At 42.4% G+C, this 24,550-nt stretch overlaps 1 protein-coding gene across 1 annotated transcript; it reads left to right on the top strand.

Moving 5' to 3' along the window:
• The first annotated feature begins 1,507 nt into the window (after positions 1–1,507).
• On the top strand, positions 1,508–18,472 carry TERB2 (telomere repeat binding bouquet formation protein 2). The gene is made up of 7 exons (XM_084776544.1): positions 1,508–1,589; positions 1,706–1,787; positions 2,925–3,064; positions 6,539–6,603; positions 9,297–9,370; positions 12,738–12,826; positions 16,992–18,472. Exons 1-7 carry the CDS (start codon positions 1,526–1,528, stop codon positions 17,135–17,137), a joined length of 660 nt encoding a protein of 219 aa, XP_084632670.1. The 5' UTR covers positions 1,508–1,525; the 3' UTR covers positions 17,138–18,472.
• The last annotated feature ends 6,078 nt before the right edge of the window (positions 18,473–24,550 follow it).

Here is a 24,550-nt window from a genome sequence, read left to right as displayed (position 1 = left end):
GTCCTGTGCCTTATTTGGCCACTTCCTTATGCTTGACTCATTCTTGAGGCTGACCACCAAGATCCAGCTATCAAAATTCATTATTTGGATACACCAACTAACATGTCCAGTGAGGACTTAACTATTCCTAGCACCTTAAAAACCACTTCTGCAGAGAAGAGACACCTACTGCTGTCTTTGCCTGTACCCTCTCCAACCCTACTCATGCCTTCAGGGTAATTAAATCTCCTTTGTGCTGAGAATTCGGTGTCTAGGTGTGTTCTGTGCTAACTCTGAGGCCCCTTCAATGGGTTCTATCCTTAACAATAAATTGGACATAATGACATAAGCCTGTGATTGCAGCACTCTGAAGGTAGAGGCAGGAGAACCAGAAATTTAAGGTCATGTTCTGTTGAAGTTCAAGGCCAGCTTAAGTTACAAAAGATGGTCTCAACAAGAAAACATGGTACGCCGGGCGTGGTGGCACACGCCTTTAATCCCAGCACTCGGGAGGCAGAGGCGGGCGGATCGCTGAGAGTTCGAGGCCAGCCTGGTCTACAAAGTGAGTCCAGGATGGCCAAGGCTAACACAGAGAGACCCTGTCTTGAAAAACAAAAAAAACAAAAAAAACAAAAAAAAAAAAAAGAAAAAGAAAAAAGAAAACATGGTAAGATGGTTCAACCGGTAGAAAGCGCCTGACCACCCAAGTTCAATCCCTGGAAGCCACCAAGTAAAGAACCAGCTCCTCTGACCTACAGACACACACTCCCCCAAATAACAAATAAAATGATACCATCAGTACACTGAAATACAATTCTTAGGGTTAGAGAGATGGCTTGGGGCTTAAGAGCACTGACTACTCTGTCAGAGGACTCAGGTTCAATTTCCAGCCCCCTGGTTCACAATGGCCTGTAATTCCAGTTCAATCCTTTTCTTCTTGTTCTTCTTCTTCTTCTTCTTGTTCTTCTTCTTGTTCTTGTTCTTGTTCTTCTTCTTCTTCTTCCTCCTCCTCCTCCTCCTCTTCCTCCTCCTCCTCCTTCTTCTTCGTTTTTTCGAGACAGGGTTTCTCTGTGTAGCCTTGCCTGTCTTGGACTCGCTTTGTAGACCAGGCTGGCCTCGAACTCACAGAGATTCTCCTGCTTCTGCCTCTCTGAGTGCTGGGATTAAAGGCATGCGCCATCACCACCTGGCCTCAATGCCCTCTTCTTGACTCAGTGGGCCGGCCTGTAATTCCGTCAGTTGTGTAAACAGGCTAGCTACCACATAGAGAGGTCCAAGCCATCCTGGATTATACAAATATATGTACTGTCTAAAAATTAAAATTATATATGTATATTATTACTCGGGGTTTAAAACTCACCAGGTCCAGCTACCTTTGTCCTCAGCAGCTATTCTCTCAACTTGGTGTTAGCATCTCTTTTCCTGCTTCCGGAGGCCTTTCCCCGCGCTTTCCTTTTGGGAACCAATCAGCAATCAGCTTGGCTTTGGACCAATCAGCGGTCTCGTCTCTAAGCCCCTCCCAGGAGCCCGGGAGGCAGGGGACGCCATGTTCCAGGGGCAGCGTGGTTGGTTCAGCCGGAGTGTCAGTCAGGACCTGAGGCAGTTCTGGGGTAGGAAGATGGGCAGGGCGGGACGTGGAGGGAGGGCCTTCCCCCTGTTGAAACCCCCAACTAGGGGAGGTAGTCTGTCGGGCTCCATGCTAGCTGTCGTGCTCTTCCCTCCACAGAGGACGAAGGCGGGATGATCAGTGACGCCCAGGCCGCTGACTTCCTGTTCAGCTGTGATGCCTCGCACCCGGACACGCTGAGGTACCCCAGGGCCACCCGCTAGAGCCTTTCCTGTCTTCATGGGGAACAGCACGTTTGCAGCCCTAGACATGGGGGATAGCGTTCTCCTTTCCTTCCTCCCTTCCGCCCTGTCGTCTACCTGTCCCCGGGTCTCTAAGGGAATCCTGGTTTTGAGTGACCGGCTGTCACGTGGACAGCTGGAGGCTGCTACTCTCGTCTCACTCAAATATCACCTTAACTGGAGTACAGCCTGCATTCTGAAAGCTGAAAACAACTTTTTTTTTGGGGGGGGGGTGTCAAATTTCTCTGAGGCAGGATCTTGCAGTGTAGCCCAGGCTAGCCTTGAACCTCATTTGCCTTCCTGCATTAACGTACTAAGTGCTGGGATTTCAGGAATGTGTCAATAGTCTGGGGGTTTCTGCCACCTTAACCAACCAACCCTGTTGTCCTTACCATGGAACAGTCCCGTAAAAGTACTTCAATCTCATTGCTGCTGTTACCCTAACTAGCCCATGCCAGGACGGCCACAGGATGTTCTGAGAGATTACCCTGCCTCCATATGTACTCTGCCATCTCCATTACTGAGCAGAGATCTACTCCTGCTCCCCACCCTCCACCCCAAACCCGACTACTTACAGATTTAGACTTAGCTCAAACCTATTTGATTTTTTCATGTCTTTCATAGTCTAGTCAAATTTTTTTTCTAATGTCTCTCTCTTTTCGCAGGCCTAGAAAAGAGGTTTTCTGTGTGTGAAGGCTTCTCTGACTGCATGCCCACTCTTTACCTCAGAGTTAATTGATTTTTTTTTTTAATGGTGGTGACTGTGACTAAAACTCAATAGGCTGCTGGCTTTCAGTCCATTTTAAGTCTTTCCTAAATTCATATTATCATTTAACAGCTCTAAAGCTAAGATTTGCCTATACTCAGTGCCCAAACTGAGTAATGTCTTGTACCTGAAATTCATTCACTCTTGCCAGGAAAGAAGACTACACCATAAATGTGTTCTTTAATGTTTGCAGTCTCCTACTTCCAGTCTTTGTTTTTCTTTTGGTTGTGAGCCTAGCCTTTAACAGCTGAGCCATCTCTCCAGCCTTTTTTCTTTTGAAAGGTTGAATGCATTCTTGTTTATTTCATAACCTAGATTTCCTTTCTTCTAGAATATACCAGAGCCTGGAGTATATAGAAGACAATGCTACAGTTTTTCATGCCCACTATCTCTCTGCAGTAGCTAATACTGAAAGAAAAAACGCAGTGTCCTTAGGCCACTTTGTTCTTCCTCCTGCTTGTCTGCAAAAAGGTGAGCAAAGATCATAAACCCATCTGTTCATCAAATTCAGCCAATCTCTATTAAGATAACCAAAATTTTCCAATCTCTATTCTTTTTTTTTTTTTTTTTTTTTTTTTTTTTTTTTTTTTTTTGGTTTTTCGAGACAGGGTTTCTCTGTGTAGCCTTGGCTGTCCTGGACTCACTTTGTAGACCAGGCTGGCCTCGAACTCACAGCGATCCGCCTGCCTCTGCCTCCCGAGTGCTGGGATTAAAGGCGTGCGCCACCACGCCCGGCTCCCAATCTCTATTCTTAATTGAAAATTTTGTGGTTTGGTTTTTCGCTTTTTGGTGTTTGTTTGTTTGTTTTAATTTTTGACAATGTCTCACTCTGTATCATAGTTTCTTGAGGGCTGGGATTGTAGGTGTGAGCCACTATACCCACAGAGAATTTTGAATCATTTAATACAGGTGAAACCAATATGGACTCAGAATTAGATACCTTGAGTGACTGTTATACATTCATTAAGCTTTATTTGCCAGGTTACAACCCAGGTGCTGGGAGCTCAGTGGGGAAGAAGACAGAGTCATATATTACCCTCAAAGTAAAGTGCTCACCAGCTAGGATGCAACGCTTAGTTGTTTGATTTACTTGTTTGTTTGTTTGTTTGTTTTGAGGCCTGGCCTTACCATGCAGCCCTGGCTAGCCTGGAACTCACTGTATAAACCAGGCTGGCCTCAAACTCACACAAATCCACTTGCCTCAGCCTCCCAAGCACTGGGAGTAAAGATGTGCACCACCACGCCCGGCAGCTTTGTGGTCCAGCATGCTATTGACTTCTTCCAAGTTACTTCGAGGATAAAGTGAGGTAATAAATATGGTATATGACATATGATGAGTGTTTAATAAATTGTTTGCTAGTGTTGAATTTTTTCATTCTAATTTTTCTTTAAATGTTTGTTATAATAATGAATTCATACATTTGTAGCTTTCATTATACTTTTTAAAGTCCTTTTACATTATTTCAACAGCGTTATGAAGAGAGAAGGAAAAGTAGACTTTTTTTTTTTGGTTTTCCCTGCTTAGAACATGTTCTTATATTTGTCCAAAGCTTAACCTAAGTTATCTCTAGCTTTCCTTATATATCTTATTTTTGTAGGTCTTACATTAGTTACCCAACTCTTTTTAAATTTATTTTATTTTGTATGTCTGTGCACCACAGTGGTGCCTGATACCCATGCTCTCTGGAAGAGGATGTCAGATCCCAGGAGCTAAAGTTAAAGACAGTTGTGAGCTATAGGAGGCTCCTGGGAATTGAACCAGGGTCTTCTGGAAGGGCAGTGTTCTTACCTCTGAGCCATCTCTCCAGCCCCTAGTCACTCAGTTCTTGATGAGGATTTTGTTCATTGTGTTGGTTCTGTGTCCATTTCTAGGAAGACAAACTGAAGCTGTTTACAGATTTCTAGTGAGGAAAATATTTTGTAAAAAGCAGAACAAACCAAAAACTTAGTTATTTTCATAGAACAGCATTAGAAACCTCAAAGATTGGTTTCTTATAGCTACTGTCCCAGCAAAATCTAGTCATAAACACTAAATCGTCTAAGTAGTTATGCAAATAAACTAATGAGTTATGGTAAAGTTGGTTTGTTAAAAATAACCTTCTCTCTATATCTCTCCCTCGCTTTCTATCTAAACCTCTCGCTTTCATTTTTGACATAGGATTGCCTTGTTAGTCCAGGCTAGCCTCAAATTCATGGTCATTCTTCTGCCTCAGCCTCCTGTGTGCTAGGATTACAGATATGTATCATCATGCCCATAAACCTTTTTTTGGGACAAGTTGTTGCTCTGCATCCCCAGCTGGCCTTAAACTCCCTTCAACAAGCACATGTGGGGCTGGAGAGATGGCTCAGAGGTTAAGAGCACTGACTGCCCTTCCAGAGGTCCTGAGTTCAATTCCCAGCAACCACATGGTGGCTCACAACCATCTATAATGAGATCTGGTGCCCTCTTCTGGCCTGCAGGTCTACATGCAGACAGTTCATTGTATACATAATAATAAATAAATATTAAAAAAAAAAAAGCACATGTGCCAGAAACTTACCTTCAAGGAGCTTGTGTTATAGAATGGCTGTCTGATTCATTTACCTTATTTTAAATTATCATTCCTATTTTATCTTTGAGTTTAGACTCTTCTACTAACATATATTTGTTTTAAAAATCTGTTTGAAATGAAAACATGCTCCTTTAAAAAAGTATACTACTATCTTAGTAGTATACTACTACTTTTCTATTTCTGTGTTAAAACACTGACCAAGCAACTTATAGAAGGAAGGGTTTATTTGGGGCTTCTAGCTCTAAAGGGATAGAGTCTGTCACCAACATAGTGAGGAGCGTGGCAGCAGGCAGGCAGGTATATGGTACTGGAGCAGCCACTGAGAGCTCACATCGGGATCCACAAACAAGAAGCAAAGAACACTGGGAATGGCACAGTCCTTTGAAAGCGCAGACCCATTGCCAGTAACATACTTCCTCCAAGAAGAAAGCGTCCCAAACAGCTCCACCAGTGGGGACCCAGCATTCCAGCATGAGCCTATGGAGGCCGTTCTTGTGAAGCCATACTAGCATACGTACCCTCTTAGAACAGTATGTCCCAGTGGATGGATGTACAGGACGCCACTGTGAATTATATGGGTCTCCTCTGGCCTCTGCATGCCACAGGCAGTATAGACATCTGCGTGTTCACGGGCATACGAGCACATCCACTTACACAGCAAACTCATACACAAGAAGAAGTCTACAGGAATGATTCTGTTAATGTCCTGGAAGCATCTGGAGAAGAGATTGGAAATTTTAATTCTTAGGCTTCTGGGTTTTAAACAAGTATCTTTTTTAAAAATTTTGTATTAATTTATTCATGTTACATCTCAATGGTTATCCCATCCCTTGTATCCTCCCATTCCTCCCTCCCTCCCATTTTCCCCTTACTCCCCTCCCCTATGACTGTGACTGAGGGGGACCTCCTCCCCCTGTATAGGCTCATAGGGTATCAAGTCTCTTCTTGGTAGCCTGCTGTCCTTCCTCTGAGTGCCACCAGGTCTCCCCCTCCAGGGGACATGGTCCAATATGGGGCACCAGAGTACGTTTGAAAGTCATACCCCTCTCTCCACTCAACTGTGGAGAATGTTCTGCCCATTGGCTAGATCTGGGTAGGGTTTGTTTGTTTGTTTGTTTGTTTGTTTGTTTGTTTTTTGAGTCCAGGTTTCTCTGTGTAGCCTTGGCTGTTCTGAACTCGCTTTGTAGACCAGGCTGGCCTTGAACTCAACATTGATCCACCTGCCTATGCCTCCCAAGTGCTGGGATTAAAGGCATGGGCCACCACACCTGGCTTAAACAAGTATCTTAAGTGGTTATTTTGATTCAAGTAGAATAAGCCTGCAAGTTTCAGACCTTATACAAAATCCCGACATCACTTTTCAAAAGTATTGGACTTGTTTTTCTCACTACAGAAATACGAAGAAAAATTGGCAGTTTTGTTTGGGAACAAGATGAAAATTTTCTGATATTTGAAAAGGTAAGAAGTTAAAATACTTGATCAGGATATACAGTTTCAAAGTTTCTGAAGGCAGCATAATACATGACATATGCATCAACAAGCCAGATCGAGGAATTTAAAGGGCATGTTTTTATCGAATATTATCAGTTTGACATTGTTTTTACATAATACATTGGTAAAATTGAAGTATTTTGTATAAACGAAACCATTCATATAAGAAACTTGAAGCCAGGCCTGGTGCCACACACCTGGATTCCTAGCATTTGGAGGCAGAGGCAGGCAGATCTCTGGGAGTTTGATCATGGCTAGCCTGGTCTACAAAGCAAGTTAAGAACAGGACAGCCAAGGCTATACAGAGAAACTCTGTCTTGGAAAAACTAAACTCCTTGCCCCCTAAAAAGCATTTTGCCAGGTATGGTAACAGCTGGCAAGTGCAAGGTATATAGTATTTTTGTACTATTTTATTTTAAAACTTCTCAGTATGTTAATTTTTCAGACTGAAAAATAGGGAGAAAATGTGTATTTCCACAGCCAGGAAGTTAATATATATTTCATATTTTTTAAAAGATTCATTCATTTATTATTATGTATACAGTGCTCTACCTGCATGTACATCCGCAGGCCAGAAGAGGGCATCAGATCACATTAGATGGTTGTGAACCACCATATGGTTGCTGGGAATTGAACTCAGGACCTCCAAAAGAGCAGTCAGTGCTCTCAACCTCCGAGCCATCTCTCCAGCCCTCATATTCTTTCATTAATTATTTTTTTCTATTTATGTGTGTGTGCATACACACAGTACACATGTGGAAGTCAGAGGACAACTTGGGGAAGCTGGTCATCTCCCTTTATCCTATGACCTCTGGAAATCAAACTCAGGCTATCAAGATTGGTAGCAGGCACTCTTAATTGTTGAACCATCTCACTGGCCCCACTAATTTGTTTTTGTTGCCCAGAGTGCCATCATTTGAAAAGAATAATCTCTTTGGCTTGGAGGTGATAAATTGTGAAAATATCTATTCACGCCTTTAATCCCAGCACTTGGGAGGCAGAGGCAGGGGGATCACTGTGAGTTCAAGGCCAGCCTACTCTACAAAGCGAGTTCAGGACAGCCAGGGCTACAGAGAAACCCTGTCTCAACAAACAAACAAACAAAAAAGAAAATATCTATTCTCTGATTTGTCGATATTTTTATATAAGTGATGAAGGATTTTTTTAATTATTTGTCAAATTATTCAGTATACCAGTACTATGGGGTTTAAAAGGAACCGAAAGATCATTTAATTTTATAAATAAAAGTGCCAATGTAAATAGCAGAATAGAATACTTAATTCATATAACCACATATTGGTACCATGGAACCAATTTTTCTTAGCTTTAACCTAATCTAGTGCCTTTTCTATTACAAAATTAGTATGAGGCTGGAGGGATGGCTCAGAGGTGAAAAGCACTTCCTGATCTCCCAAAGTCCAGAGTTCAGATTACCACTGAACTCCCAGAACCTAGTCAGGTGCCTCACAACTGCCTGTAACTCTAGCTCCAGGTGCCCTGATGGCCTCTGGGGTCACTTGCACAAATGTGGTGTACACTTACACAGCCACACAGGCAGACAGATAGATAAAAATATTAATATAACTTTTTTGTTTTGTTCTTCGAGATTCTCAGTGTAGATCTGGCTGTCCTGGAACTCGATCTGCAGATCAGGCTGGCCTTGAACTCAGAGATCCACCTGCCTCTGCCTCCTGAGTGCTGGGATTAAAGGCATGCGCCACCATTGCCCATTGTAACATTCTTTTTAATTATTGGCTAGGCATTATTATTTGATAAAGGGTCTTGTCAGTACCTTCAAAATATTTATCAATACTGAATATTAGACATTCTAACACTGTAATCACATAATTTATGAGGAAAAAGTTATGTTACCAAATGAAAATAACAAGGATAAATCTGGAAAATAATTTGGAGAATTGTTATTGCTTAGGGAAGATTTATGTTCTAAAAATGGAATTTCTGATGATACTCTACTAAGTATATTAGGTATGAGCGTCTTAGTAACTTTTGCAAGTCATTTTGAAAAGCTTAATGTGTTTTTCTGTCCCAACTTCAGGTAAATGTATCTCCGGCACCATCACTTGAAAATAGAAACAATTCATTTCAGCTTCCTATGTTTTGGTTTTTAGCTCACAGGAAGTAGAATCCTAAAGTCAAGGATTTTTAAAGTCTTAAGTTTGTAATTCTTGCTTTTCTTTTCTACTTTTCTTCCCTCCTTTCTATATTCACTTTCCTCTTCTCTCAAACAAAGTTCAGTTGCCTGCTACAGCTATAGCTGGCATTTAAAATTCTGGTTTTCCCTTATGTTCTTTTAAAACAATAGTTATATGAGTATATATACAAAATTTTATAAGCTTCCCTACCAGGTTATAATGACTAAAACTAAAAGAATACATTTAAATAATTTTGATACATATTTTAATTTTAAAATTAATGTTTAGATAATTAGTGTGCTAAATTTTTTTTTTTTTTGGGTTTTTGGAGACAGGGTCTCTCTGTGTAGCCTTGGCTGTCCTGGACTCGCTTTGTAGACCAGGCTGGCCTCGAACTCACAGCGATCCGCCTGCCTCTGCCTCCCGAGTGCTGGGATTAAAGGCGTGCGCCACCACGCCCGGCAGTGTGTTAAATTTTTAAGATGTGATTTGTTTTGCTCTTTGCAGCATGACAGAATAACATCAAGAGGAGAGGAAAGCCCTGGGCCAGCACCAGAACACAAGAAAGAACTGCCCAAAAGGTACTGACATTCTTCGTTAACCTTCAAGTTCAGTGTAGAAATCTTTAGCTTGATTGTGTATATATCTTAGTTTCACAGTTCCTCTGAGGATGGGGTTATCATTATCACCATTCTCACAGAAAAAGAGATCTAAGATTACAAAGATTAATTTGTCTAAAGACAAATTTACTAAAGAGTAAAAGTGAGGCTTGAGAAATGGCTCAAGCCTGGCGTGGTGGCGCATGCCTTTAATCCCAGCACTCAGGGAGACAGAGGCAGGCGGATCGCTGTGAGTTTGGGGCCACTACAAAGCTAGTCTAGGACAGCCAGGTCTACACAGAGAAACCTTGTCTAAAAGACCAAAGGGGAAGAGAGATAAATGGCCCAGTGATTAAGTGCACTAGTTGCGCTTACAGAGGACCTAGGATTGCTTCCAGCACCCACATGGTGGCTTACAGCCATCAGTTACTCCAGCTCCAGGGGATCCGACACCCTCTTGTGACCTCTGAGAGTACCAGGCACACATGTGTACATACATACATATAGGCAAGAGACTCATAAAATAAAAATAACTAAAAATTAAAAAGTAAGATGAGGAACTATTGATGAAGTCACCTGATAAAAGCCTTTGGCCTCCACATGCATGCTCTTCATATATGTGTGCACACACTAACACTCACAACACATACATACATGACAGCGTGTCACGCATGGTACTTTTAGCTGTAATCTTGGCACTAGAGGGGTTAAGATGAGCACCAGGCTAGCCTGGGCTACTCAGGCTACATAGGAAGACACTGTGCTGAGTTTTTTAGAAACAAAGGCCAAATATGTGAATATACCCTAGGTTTCTGCCTTTTTGACTGGTTGGTTTGGTTTTTCAAGACAAGGTCTCTCTGTATAACAGCTCTGGCTGTCCTGGAATTCACTCTTTAGACCCAGCTAGCTTCGAACTTGCTGAGGTTCACCTGTCTCTGCCTCCTGAGTACTGGAATTAAAGGCATGTGCCACCACCACCCAGGTAATTTTCCTCTTTTGAATTGGGAATTTCATAATACATTCAATACATTTTTATGCAATCCACCTCACCCCTTCCCTCTAACTCCTTATTCCCTTCCCCCCAATTTCCTGTATTCACTTTTTATATAGTCTTGGCTGTCCTAGAATTCACTCTGTGGACCAGGTTGGCTTCAGACTCACAGAGCCCCTCCACCTGCCTCTACCTCCTGAGTCCTGGGACTAGAGGTGTGCACCACTGCACCTGGTCCTCCTCTCTCTCTAAAACTCCACTGGGTCTCCTTAGTGCTGCCGTTGTGTGCAGAGGAGTATACCACCTACTGGAGCACAGGCAGCCTTTCAGGGGCTGCATCCCTGAAGACAGCTCCCTCTCCCTCTCACAGCAGCTACCTGTAGCCAACAGCTTCTCAGTGAGGGCTGGGCTGCATGAGCCCCTCCCTACCCATGCTGGAATTTTGCTGGCTTGATCTTGTGTAAGTCCTTTGTATGTGGTGGTGGTGATAGCACTGTGAACTAATGTGTTCAGAGCCCTGTCTTGTTATGCTGCAGATCTCTACTGCTTCTGTAGAGCCTTTTCTTTGTGGAGCCACCAGATGGTGCAGTATGAGCATAAATAAAATATACCTTGAAATATGTGTGTGTGTGTGTGTGTGTGTGTGTGTGTGTATTGATAGTAAGCACATTAAAGCATGATAGTAAGCACATACTAAATGGTGTGCTATTAATGAACAATTGCTATGTACAAGACATTTGTGAGACAAGTAGTTCATTTGACTCTCATAACTTAGATGTGCAGTCAGCCTCACTCATTTTACAATTCAGAAGACAGATCTAGAGAGCTAAATACTTTACTCAGTTTTATTCAGAAAGTACAGCTGAATTTGAAATTGTGTCTAGGAGATCTGGAGTCCAAACTTTTAACCACTGTGACTTTTTGAGACAGGGTTTCTCTGTGTAGCCTTGGCTGTCCTGGAAATCACTTTGTAGACCAGGCTGGCCTTGAACTCAGAGATCCATCTGCCTCTGCTTACTGAATGCTGGGATTAAAGGTGTGTGCCACCATGCCCGGCTGAGCTGAGTTCATCTTGAGGTCCCCTCACTGTGCATTTAATATTCTATTAATATTTTCCCATAAGATTGAAAACGTATTTAATGTTTTAATTTAGGATTAAATTGTTAGTAACCAAAGTTATAAGCCCAGTAAAGAGTAAACAGGCAGTTGCCCTGCAGCTGTGAGCTTTATTAGGCGGGAGAACCGCACAACCATGATTGGGCAAGATCAGCTTAAGATGGAAAGTATTATGAGAGACAGAACATAACAGCAGAGACAGTGTGATGAGACTTGAGGTAGGAGAGGGGTGAAGGGGGTTAGAGCAAGTATCAGAGACAGCACAACAGCACCTTAAAGGTCAAGTTGCTTTCCTTTACACCTGGGAGGAGCTTCAAGTAAGAAAGTGGTGGTTGGCGCCAACAACATGTAATAGGGGAGGATGAGCAAGAGACTGAGTTAGAGTCAGAAATTCTTTACTTGAATGGGTGGAGAGCCACAGCTCAGAGCCAGTTTCACCATAGGCATCAGAGGTGTTTGTTCTATGGCTCCATCTTGTTTGCTACAACAAAGGGGAGCGGTCTGGGCTTGTGTCATAGTGCAGAGCTTGTCAAGTCTTTACCTCAGAGGACAGACGATAGGGGAGGTGTGGTCTGATTTCTTCTGGGCTGCTATCTGGTCTTAAATGGGCAGGCAGGCCTATGATGTAAGGTAAACCTTTTTTACTTAACTCAGAAGTTACTTCAAAATCTCACTGTACCTCATGTTTTCCTCAACCTTATTTCTTTATTTCATATCCAAGTATAGAGTACTGTACTAGTAAATAGAGTCTCAATTATTTAAATACTGAAGAACATAGACTTCCTGTGACCATTTATAGAGTCTACTGTGCTAATCTTTGATGTATGTAAGATTTCACATGTATATAGATATATGTATTGATCGTGTGTGTGTGTGTATAATAAATTACTTTACATTTTCGACACTGCCGGGGATTGTACCTAGGCTTATGCATACTAGGCAGAAGCCCTTTAATTATAAATTATTATTGTGCTCTGGGGGTTATTGAGATGGCCCAGGCCTCTAAATACACAATAATTGTTTGATTTTTGAAGTAGCTAAGAAAACTAGAAACAGCTGTATGAGGCCTGGTTTTAGTCTAATGAAAAAAAGTTCATAATTAATGTTTTTACCAAGAAAGAATAAAACCTGATTAGAGAAGTATTACATTATTATATACATTTTCTAGAATAAGTTCTCATTTGTAATATACATTTAAAAATCAAATATAAATGTGGCTCTCTGTTTGTTTCACTTTTATAGTGCAGAGAATAATTTTATAAGGACTCCGGTTGTAGAAAAGCAGATGTACCTCCCTCTTCAGAACTACCCAGTGAACAACATGGTAACAGGTAACTGAAGTAATAAATAGAGTAGCCTCAGCTAGGGAAGAAGCAGGGGATTAGGTAGAACAAAGCTTTTCCAAGCAGAGCCTCATCTTTTACCATGGTACTAGGAGAGGTGCCATTCACCTGCTAACCCTAACCCTGCAGAGTGCAGCAAGCGTGGGCTTCATATTTGCTGTGCTGAGACAGGATTTGTAGGTAGGCGGGTGCTTGCTTCTGCTTGCATGACACAGTTGCAGTCTGTTTCTGACATTCAAGCATCAGTTCTTTTGTCTTTGTGTTTGTCATGCTGGAGGTTGAACCGGGGCCTCAAACATGCCGAGGATCAGGCTTTCCTGTAGAGCCAAAGGCAGTGGACCCTCCCTGTGGACACTTGCCAACCACATAACATGAAGCCTCCCCCTTCCTCTGATAGAGGAGAGCATCTGATCTTCTGAAACTGGAGTAGGTGCTGGGAACCAAACCTGGGTCCTCAGCAAGAGCACTCAGTTCCTTTAACCACTGAGCCATATCTCTAGCTCCCCACATAGGCGTTTTCATAAAGTATATTTAAAGCATAGTAGCTTGTTTCTCTCCAAGTAAGAGGGCCAAAAGTAACAAGAGAATGTCCCAGCACTCGGCAGGCAGAGGCAGGCAGATCTATAAGTTCGAGTCCAGTCTGGTTTACAGAGGAGTTCCAGGACACCGAGAAACCCTCTCTTGAAAAACAAAAGAGAAAGGGGGTGGAGTGAGGAGGAGTGAATGGAAGGCAGGGGAGGTTGGGGAATGTTCAAGATAGAAGCCAGCCCTTCTTTTCAGAAGTGACATACTGACACATAGGCCATCTCAAGGAGGAAGTACTCAGGGACTACACAAGTCTGTGACTACCAGGAGGTGAGGATCACTCATTCAAGGCCTTCTTAGAGGCTGGTGTCAACACAAGAAACTGCTCTCACCTCACAGAGGATAAAAGTATATTTATTGTAGCTATATGTGAGTGACCATGGTTCAGGAATACAATTCAGGTTTCTCCAAATTCCATGCTCCAACATGGTAATTATTTCATGAAGTTTTTTTTTTAAAATATTTATTTATTTATTTATTATGTATAGAGTGTTCTTTCTGCATGTACACCTGTAGGCCAGAAGAGGGAATCAGATCACATTACAGATGGTTGTGAACCACCATGTGGTTGCTGGGAGTTGAACTCAGGACCTTTGGAAGAGTAGGCGGCGCTCTTAACCACTGAGCCATCTCTCCAGCCCTGAATTTTATATTTAAATTTTATTTCTGTGTATGTGTACATGCTGACATATGATGTATGTGTGTGGGCTCATGTGCCACAGTGTACATGTGGAGACCAGAGGTTACAACCTTAAAGAGTTGTTTCTCTCTACCCTGTGGGTCCCAGGTACTGGACTCAGGTCATCAGGCTTGGCAGGCAGAAGTGAGTTTACACACTGGGCCACGTTACCTCCCAGAAACAGAAATTATCTAGATTACAAAGTTGCTTTGTCTGTAGCCCAGGAGTTGCTTTGAGACTGAATACCTGATTTGTGCTGGGCTGACCATAGTATTTTTTTCCTTTATTTCTTTTTTGAATTTTTGACATGCTGCAACGGTCAACTCATTACTCAGGTGACTACACACACACACACACACACACACACACAGGAGGACTTGGGTGAGGTAAGGGGTGACTAATAGAATCATGTATGCCAATAGGGATTCAGCTAATAAGCTGTACCTACTAACCATAGTCTCTATCATTAAAGGAAACACAGTTTTCCCTAGAAAAGAAAATGACGTTAAAATTCAGAGGAAAGCTTGTGAGCAATAGGAGAGTGATAGCTGGTTCTGACTCATGCCAAGTCCAGCCAGCAGCCATGCTGAGCCATGCTGAGACAGGCAGGAAGTGTATGACATATGCCCCAAACTGAACTGGACTGGCAGTGTTCTTGGTCTCTTGGTAGCATTCTTCCTTCCAGGGCATGGGCAGGGTCTTCCAGAAGCAAGAGTCCTATGGTCTACCATCAGTAATTTAAGGTAGGTTAGACAATTTATGATGACAATGTTAAAAAAACAAAAAAACAAGTCTCTTCAAATGGGGTGAGAGATAGTTTTCTAGAGACTCTTAAGTGACCATGTCTAGAAACACAGATTCAGGTTACACAAAACTCCATGTCTCAGTGTGGAAATGGTTTGATGATGCTTTATAGTAGCAGAACGAAGAAAATCATAAGTGAGATACTTTTTTTTTTTGAGACAGGGTTTCTCTGTGTAGCCTTGGCTGTCCTGGACTCACTTTGTAGACCAGGCTGGCCTTAAACTCACAGAGATCAACCTGCCTTTGCCTCCCAAATGCTGGGATTAAAGGCGTGCCCTCCCAACTGACATACATTTTAAGTTCGTCGGTGGAAACACCAGGTAGGGAGTCACAGCAGAGCAGGGAGTCTCGGTCACAGGTGATGTCTGTGATATTCTTAGCACTGGGGTTGGTGGAAGCTTAAGGCCTGCAAAATTAAGGTGATGTCCTGAAAGGGTTTACCTGCCACTTACAAGGATGTCAGATTGCACGCAGGTGTGGGAGTGGAGCGTCAGTAAATAGACCGTAACATGGCATCCTCTCTGCAGTCACAAGTTCTGGTCATTAATCAGCCTTGCAGAAGGTGCTTTTTCTTTCTGGGACCAGTGAACAGCTCCAAGACAGAAAGATGGGGGGATAATAGAATCTCTGTGAGCTGTCTGGGGTACAGACCTTTATACCTCTGGGGAAGAGTTACAAGTCCAACTAGACGGAAGCTGAGAAGCATTACCATAACACACTTATCTTTGTAGGAAAATATTTGCTAATTAATTTTGTATTTCTTTCCTGAATGCCTTTAGAAACCTCACATAGTGTATGTGTGAGGGGTCACTGCAGAGAAGCCAACCCCATGGAAAGAAAAGAATGAAAACCCAGGGTAGATGTCTACAACTGAAATAGATTAATAATACTAACTTTCTATGGCTGAATTCATAATTTTAAACCATGAATAGACTGTTTATTACTAAAACAAGCTGTATGCATAAAATCTGTTGCTATTGATATACTCTTAAATTCAGTCATACTTAAGATCTAAAAGTTTTTATGTAATGTGTTTACTTTTAGATTGCAATTTTATATTGGTATAAACCACAAACATTTGTATTACACGTAAAATACAATCATTCAGATGGTAATCAATTATTATGAAGTTATTGCTGAAGATATTTGAATCTTTCCTTAAGCTCTGTGCATTTAAGTAGGGTTTCCTTTTGAGCATTCATATCTATTTTGAATTATTAATGACACCAAAATCATACCCATAACTTTTATTGAGTGACAGCAGTACTGATTTACTATTAATTTTTCACTAAAGATCATTATCCCAGTTTTGCAATGCTTAGAACTGTTGTCTGCTCTGTCGGGCAGCTGTGCTGCTGGGCAGTTAGAGCTCTCAGAGGTTGCTGTCTATGCCAGTTACTCCCAGGCATTCTGGTTAGGTGCTTTGATGTTCCAGCCCCAATATGGACATTGCACTCTCAGTAACCAAAGTTGCTTATCAAGCGTCCACGCCTCTCAAAAGTGGAAGAAAATGTTAAGTATTGTTTCACACGTATAGTTCCAGAACTTAGGAGGCTGAAGCAGAGGATTGCTGAAAGCTCATGGTCAGCCTGGGCTACAAGTGAATCCCAGGCTAGCCTAGGTTAAAGTGTGAAATCTGTCTCAAAGAAGCAGGACAGTGAGGAGGGCTGGTGGGGAGAAGAGAGGAGACAAATACGACCAAAATACAGGGCTATATTTGAGTGAAAACCTCATAATAAAAGTAATTATTTTGTGAACTAAGGAGAAAAAAAGAAAATAGTGTTAAGGGCTGGGGATATGGCTCAGTTGGTAGAGTGCCTGCCTAGCTTGTACAGAGCCCTGGGTCCAGGCAGCAGCACTGCATAGTGGAGCACGGTGGACTAAGCCTGCCATCTCATCACTGCAGAGTAGAAGCAGGAAGCAAGGAAGATCCTCGGAGGATCTTCTCACCAGTATTAGTTTCTCTTCTTAGTTTTTTTCTTTAAAAAAAAAACTTTTTTAAACTTTAAACTAATAATAAAAGACACTAAAAACCAAATCGCATGATAGGATTTCAAATGTATCTGTTTCTTCTTATTTTTACAGGTTATTTATCAATTGATGCTTTGGACAAATTCCTTGGAGAATTGCATGACTTCATTCCTGGAAGCTCAGGATATTTGGCATATCATGTTCAAAATGAAATTAACATGTCTGCTATAAAAAACAAGTTAAGAAGGAAACAAAGTTAAACTGCACTTATATCTGGACATTTATTTTCATAAAATATTATGATGTATGTATATAATTTAAGTGTGAATAGAGAAAGAATTATCTTCTTTCTTAACATGTGCCCTGAGAAAACTCAGGATTGTCTTAACTAGTGAAATTTGTGATATATTCACAAATTATGAGTGCACCGTTGTTACGGAGTTATTGTCATCCAAACACACTTAAAAGAACTCTCTCTGTCAAATGCGCTTTTGATTTTGACATTAATATTGTATTTTATTTTTCTAGGTTTACTACTAAAATGCTAACCTTTATGATGTTAGTCAGGTTATTTTGATTTAAAATTAATTAGGGAGCTATGCTTGAACTATAAGTGTCTGTTTCTGAAGCATAGTGAGTCCCTTAACATGCCGTGAGGGTGGCAGAGCTTGAGCCTGGTATTGTGGTTAATGAGGAAACGGAGCCCAACCAAAACTAGACTACGGCTTCCTGATTTTCCAGGCTAGTTTTCATACCAGCTGTGCTAGAACCTCTGTCAGTATCTGTGTGTCTCATTGCGTTACCTAGGCTGGCCTTGAACTCCCAAGTAATGCTCCTGCCTCACTCAACATTCCAAATAAGCTGGAACTGTAGGTGTGTGCCTCTGGACCTGGCTTTTCTGTCTTTTAAATAAATCTAGACATGTGGCAATCTCAAGAAGGCAGCTTCACTGGCGTGGTGGTGCTGACCCATAGTCCCAGGTACTTGGGTGGCTGAAGCAGGAGGACAGAAAGCTCAGGCCAGCCTGGGCACCTTAGTTAGACCCTGTCTCAGGAGGTAGAGGAGGCCAGTTACAAAGCTTGGCGCTAGAGCACTTGCCAAACTTGAAGAAGGTTCTAGGTTCAATCCCAAGTACCATATGAACACAGAAACCACTTCTTCCATAGAGTGTGGGGGCTTATGACTTTCTCAAGATACAAATGGAATTATTTTTTAAAGCTATCTTGTTAGACCTATTTGTCCTCTGGCAGCTACAGAATTATCTAAAGAATATGTATTTGTGTATGTGTGTGTGTGTGTGTGTGTGTGTGTGTGTGTGTGTGTGTGTGCGCGCGTGCATGCGTGCGTGTGTGTGTGTGTGTATTATTTGGATGTATGTGAGCCTTAGTTTACCTTTTCCCTACAACTCAAATTTCACAACATAAAATTCTAACACAACTCTCAGCCTCCACATTTGAGAATTATATTTTTGTCTGCTTTGTAGTTTTTCCTTATTTATTTTTGTGTCTGTGGTTAAGTCCTTCTGAACTTGTAAATGAAAAAAAAAACTTGTTAATTATCTTTCCCTGAAACATTAAATATTGTTTCTTCCTGAACACTTTATCTTAGTCACATTCTATTGATTAGGTCTGACATAGAAGCCAAGCCTATCTGTAGATTTAAAATTAATTATTAAGAATATTACGTAAGTTTACACTAAGTTGTTTACATTGGGATTATTGTAAGAGTATTCAGTGTTTATCCAACATGTGCTTGGTTTAACATAGTAAATAAAAACCTCCAACAAAACAGAAGTGTTTCCCAAACAAAGTGATTATATTTCAGATAGACAATTCAAATATAATTCATATGTCCTTGGAATGCTGCCAGGAACAGTCGATACATACTTTTTTCAGGACTTGAAAATATGAAGAAATAAAATGGCAAATGTCTTAGTTTCTTTTTAAGTTGCTGTGATAAAATTCTCTGATAAAGACAATTTAGGGGCCCAGATGCCTTTAATACCAACACTAGGAGAGGCAGAGGCAGGCAGATCTCTTGTGAATTTGAGGCCAGTCTGGTCTACAAAGAGTCGAGGACAGCCAGGGCTACAAGAGAAACCCTGTCTCAAACAACAACAACAACTAGACAACTTGGGGAAAGGGGTTGTTCTGCCGCACCGGTCATAGAGGTGCGTAAAATGATGACATGACTACTCCACGGTCAGGGTTATTGTTGTAGATATGAGGGCGAGAAATGCCAGGAGCACCTGGAAGAGTCCAGAGAGAAAGTAGTAGACTGAACATGGCCAACAGACTGGGCCTGGCCAGGAGAGAAAGTAAAGAAGACAAAGGGAGCTCAGGTAAGAGAGAGACTATTGCTGAAATAGCCGGGTTATAAGGAGAATTGGGGAGGGGAGGGGAGGGAAGCCTATGAGTTGAAGAAGTTTAGGGAAGGAGGTGAGAAGGGATGCTAGTGTGGACTTTGAAATGTGTAATAGGTACTTGTGACACTGCAGGAGCCTGGAGGCCAGCGTGGGCTTCGGTATGCCAACTGCAGACAGCCGTTTGTCCCTTCTGGCAGTGATAGAGGAAATGGCTCCTTTTGGTAGAGGAAAACCTACTGAGGAATGCTGGCTTTTGTCTAACTACCAGAATTTGGAGAAATGGAGTTTCCTTTGGACCTGACAAAGAGCCACATGGCAGAACAGTCAAGACATCATGAGCTTGGGGCAGCTGGTTATATCCCATCCATGTTCAAGGAGCAGGGGGTAGAGAGAGACATGTAGGCTGCTGCTTACTTCCTGCTTGCTATTTATACAGTCCATAACCCCAGCCAGGGAGTGGCATCACCCAAGGTGAGGGGTCTTCCCCCTTTAACTATCTGTAACCGACAGGATCCTCTAAAGGCGTGCACAGAGGGCCATAGGTGATTCTGGACCTTGACAAGTTGACAGGTAAATACTCACAGCTCCACCCCTTGTCAACTAGACACCCAACACCCAACATCACTTTTAAGCCCTAGCCTTCCACTCCTTGTCCATATATAAAACGCACCCAGTCCAACATTAAAGTCCTATAGTGTTCAACAACTCCAACACTTTAAAATTCCACTCTCCTAGTTGTGGGCTTGTATAAAATAAAAAATAAAAAAAAAATAAGAAAATAAGTTGTATCCTTCCATCAGACAATGGCATAAAGTAAACATTCCTGTTGTGAAAGGGAGAAATGATGAAACCAAAATAAATCCCCAGAGACCAAGGGCTGAGCCTGGGAGATGGAAAAGACTAGAGCACCAAGGCACTGCTCATTTCTCCAGTGCTGATGTGCTCCTGTAGCAGGGGTCTGGGCAGACCTGTGTTTGCCTCCCTCCTGAGAAGACCACCCATCTAAACAGCCTTCCTGCGGCAGCTCCCCTTTCCAGGAGACCAGAGCTGTCTCCCAGGACATTGACATGGCAGTTGGTGCGGCTGGATCAGGGCCTGAGCTGCATTGGAATGGTATTTGGCAGCTTTATATTGGCTATGTGGGGAAACCCATCGCTCAAGCAATACCGAGCTCTTTTATGCCATTCTAGGCTTTGCCCTGCCTGAGGCCATGAGGCTCTTCTGTTTGATGGTTGCCCTCCTCATCCTCTCCTTGTGAGCCTCCATGGGGTCACACAGCCACCCCTGCTTCTTCAACTCCATGCCAGTCCCAGTGCTGGAATAAACTAGTATAACCACTCTGGCAGTCAGCATGGAGTTTCTTCAAAGTTGAAGAAAGAACTGCCACCCAGCTGCACCACTCCTGGGTTTTAGCTGAAGGACTGTAAGTCAGGATACCATAGAGGCACTTGCACCTCACAGTTTTTTTTCTGTTGATGTTTATTTTGTGCAGGTACCCTTACAGTCCAGAAGAGGGCACTAGATCACATGGGTTCTGGGAACTGAACTTAGAACCCATGCCTTGTTTTTTGTTTTTGTTTTTGTTTTTTGAGATAAGGTTTCTCTGTGTAGTCCTGGCTGTCCTGGACTCACTTTATAGACCAGGCTGGCCTCGAACTCACAGTGATCTGCCTGTCTCTGCCTCCCGAGTGCTGGGATTAAAGGTGTGAACCACTATGCCCTGCTGAATTTAGAGCCTCTGAATGAACTCCTTAACCACTGAGCCATCTCTCAAGTTACACACACATTCATGTTTATCGTTGCACTAACAAATGGAATCAGCCTAGATGTTCACCACATGTCAAATAGATAAAGAAATTGTGGTACATGTGTACATATTCAGACATAAAGGAAAAGGAAACATGTCATTTTCAGGAAATGGATACAAATAGAGATCCTTAAAGTGAAATAAGCCAGACTCACAAATACTGCATGTTTTCTCTCATGTATAGACTCTGGGTTTGAATTTTCGTGTGTGTATGTATGTGTGTGCGTGTGCTCATAAAATTAGAGGACTATGAAGGGAAAAGAGATTTTAGAAACGGGATCCACAAGAGATGACAAGCAGATGGAAAGACAAATAAATGAATTAATGGATGGATGGATGGATGGATGGATGGGTGAATGGATGGATGGATGGACAGATACAGATAGATGATAAGTAGAGATATAGGTGGATGGATATAGATGATAGGTAGGTAGGTGGATGGATAAATGGGTAATTATAGATGGACAGATATAGATAGATGGTAGGCAGGTAGAGTAGTGGAATACATATGACATGAAAACAAGAAAGGTGACAAGCTAGCGAGAGGTATGGGCCAGCAAGAAGGGCCAGATGGACTGAGGGGAAGTAGTTGGGTAGAGAGATGAATAAAATATATAGGTATGAAAATTCCATTATGCAACCCATGACTTTATATGTTAGCTTAGATATATAAACAAATATTAACAATGAAAGAATAGAAAACACAAAGCAAGAAGTTATAGATCTAGGGACTTGGAGTGTAGCCTAGTGGTAGAGTACCTGCGTGGGGCGGGTAACCAAAGCAACAGTAGCGTATAGACTCATGGTGAAGAGTTTTTAGTACACCCCTCTTAGTAATTTATGAAAGCAAATCAAAAAATTAAGCATATAGATTTAAACACACAAGCTAATGAACTTTACTTACTTGACACAACAGAATATTAATTAGTTGATAATTATTTTTAAAATATTCACGAACTGTTAATAAGACAAATCTTTTTAAAATTCAACTTATGCGTATATGTATTTGTGTGTATTTAGAGGATGTCATGTCACCTGGACTATGATTACATGTAGTTGTGACCCACCTGACAGGGATGCTGGGAACTGAATTTGGGTCCTCTGAAAGAGTAGTATTGTGTGTCCTTAACCACTGAGCCATCTCTTCAGCCCCACCAGGAACATATATGCAAATCTATCACATTCTGCAGAATTATTGATGTGTAACAAATGACTCTGGTCTAGAGATTAAGTTCAGTTGGGAGAGGGCTAGCCTGGCACGCAGGAGCCTCCAAGACCTCATAAACTGCACATGGTGGCGCACACCTGAACCCCAGCATTCCAGAGGTGAAAGCAGGAAAACCAGGTAAGATCAAGTGTTCAAAGTCAATCTGGGCTATGTAGCGAGCTTGAGGCCATCCTGGGCTAGGTGAGACCCCGTCTCAGGGTCATCAAGGCAGTCCTTGAATCCATGGCACCTTTCACACCAATAACCAACTGACCAACAACAACAAACAAATCACTGTTAAGACGTGGAACTTTGTGGGAACAGTGGTGCACCCCTTTGATTCCAGCACTCTGGAGGCAGAGGCAGGTGGATTCCTGAGTTCGAGGACAGCCTGGTCTACAGAGTGAGTTTCAGGATGGTCAGGGCTACACAGAGAAACCCTGCCTTGAAAAACAAACAAAAAAGACGTGGAGCTTAAAACAGCAATCTCTCATTGTCCTTTAACGGTCTTTGGGATGCCTAGACTCAGGCATGATTCTCATTTACTGTCAGTTCTGTAACTTTTGTCAGAACACGCTGGGACTGGAGTCATCCAAAGGGCCTTTTTTCTCCTGTTCTGTAAAGTGCAGGATCACATTGCAGAGGGGCATGCGGCTGAGGAGACGTTATGACCGTCTTTGGGGAAATAAAATCTGCTATAATTGACGCACTGTGTCATAAATCAACACATTTCAAAGAACTTAAGTTGCTCAAATTATGTTCTGACCAGAGCAGTTAAGCCAGAAACCAATAAAAATAGTAACTAGAAAGCCCACTGTGCTGGCTACTTTTATATCAACTTGACACAAGCTAGAGTCATCTGAGAGGAGGAGGGAGCCTCAGTTGAGAAAACGCCTCCAGAAGATGGGGCTGTAGGCAAGCCTGGAGGGCATTTTCTTACTTAGTCATTGATGAGGGGAGGGCCCTGCCCATTGTGAAAAGTGCCAACCCTGGGCTGGTGGTCCTGAGATGTAAGAGAAAACAGGCTGAACAAGCAATGGGAAGCAAGCCAGTAAGCAGCACCCCTCCATGGCCTCTTCATAAGCTCCTGCTTCCACGTTTCCCCTGAAATGAGTCCCTGTCTTGGCTGCCGTCAATGGACTGTGACTCGGGATATGTAAACTAAATAATCCCTTTCCTCCCCAAGCTGCTTTTAGTCATGGTGTTTCATCACAGCAATAGTGACCCCAACTAAAACACCTATATAGCTGCATATTAAGGAATGTACCTCTAGGTCTGGAGAGATGCCTCAGAGGTTAGGAGCACTGTTGGCTCTTCCAGAGGTCCTGAGTTCAATTCCCAGAAACCACATGGTGGCCCACAACCATCTATAATGAGATCTGGTGCCCTCTTCTGGCATTCAGGCATACACGCAGGCAGAACATTGTATACATAATAAATAAACAAATCTTAAAAATAATAACAACAAAAACAAACTTTAAGATGTACTTCTAGGGCCTGGAGAGATGGCTCAGTGGTTAAGAGCACTGGCTGCTCTTCCAGAGGTCCTGGGTTTAAGTACCACCCACAAGACAGTTCATAGTTGTCTGTAACTTCTATTTCAGGGAATCTGACACCCTCTTCTGGTGTCCTTGGGCACCGAGCACACACATACATAGACCATACATGCAGGCAAAACACCAGTACACATAAAATTAATTTTAAAATATATTTTAAAGGACCTATGTATTTAAAACTTGTGGTAAATTAGAAGATGTCTTAACTAAATGCCAATGGACATAGACGTTATAACCTGTAGCTAAAACCAGGCTAGGAAATATCATCCTAAATACATAGTATTGATATGAATAAAAGCTGAAAATCTATTACCTAAGAACCCTTCTCGCCGGGCGGTGGTGGCGCACACCTTTAATCCCAGCACTCAGGAGGCAGAGGCAGATGGATCGCTGTGAGTTCGAGGCCAGCCTGGTCTACAAAGCGAGTCCAGGACAGCCAAGGCTAACACAGAGAGACCCTGTCTCGAAAAAAAAAAAAAACTTCTCAATAATTGGGGGAGGGAAAAAAGGAAAGGGGTGCTGGTGGGGCTGAGGCCCAGTTGGTGAAGTGGTTGTATAGCAGGCAGGAGACCCTGGCTCCACTCCCAGCACTGCACACAGCTGTCATCTCAGCATTTGGAAGGAGGAAGCAACAGGTCCAGTTCAAGGTGTCTTACTGTCCTATGGGTTCACAACTGGGGTAGCAGAATGGAGCCTGGAGATCAAATCTAAGATCTCACGTGTCTCGCCGTAGGTGAA

The sequence above is a fragment of the Acomys minous genome (genome assembly GCF_964271855.1).
Source record: "Acomys minous genome assembly, chromosome: 3".
NCBI classification, from domain to species: domain Eukaryota; kingdom Metazoa; phylum Chordata; class Mammalia; order Rodentia; family Muridae; genus Acomys; species Acomys minous.
This window is presented reverse-complemented; position numbering and strand designations above follow the sequence as displayed.

Excerpts from the sequence above, each read along its gene's own strand:
- TERB2 (XM_084776544.1), top strand. The coding sequence starts at position 1,526 with ATGTTCCAGGGGCAGCGTGGTTGGTTCAGCCGGAGTGTCAGTCAGGAC. Across the intron at positions 1,590-1,705 it reads GGACCTGAGGCAGTTCTGGG|AGGACGAAGGCGGGATGATC; the intron begins GTAGGAAGATGG and ends TTCCCTCCACAG. Across the intron at positions 6,604-9,296 it reads ATTTTCTGATATTTGAAAAG|CATGACAGAATAACATCAAG; the intron begins GTAAGAAGTTAA and ends TGCTCTTTGCAG.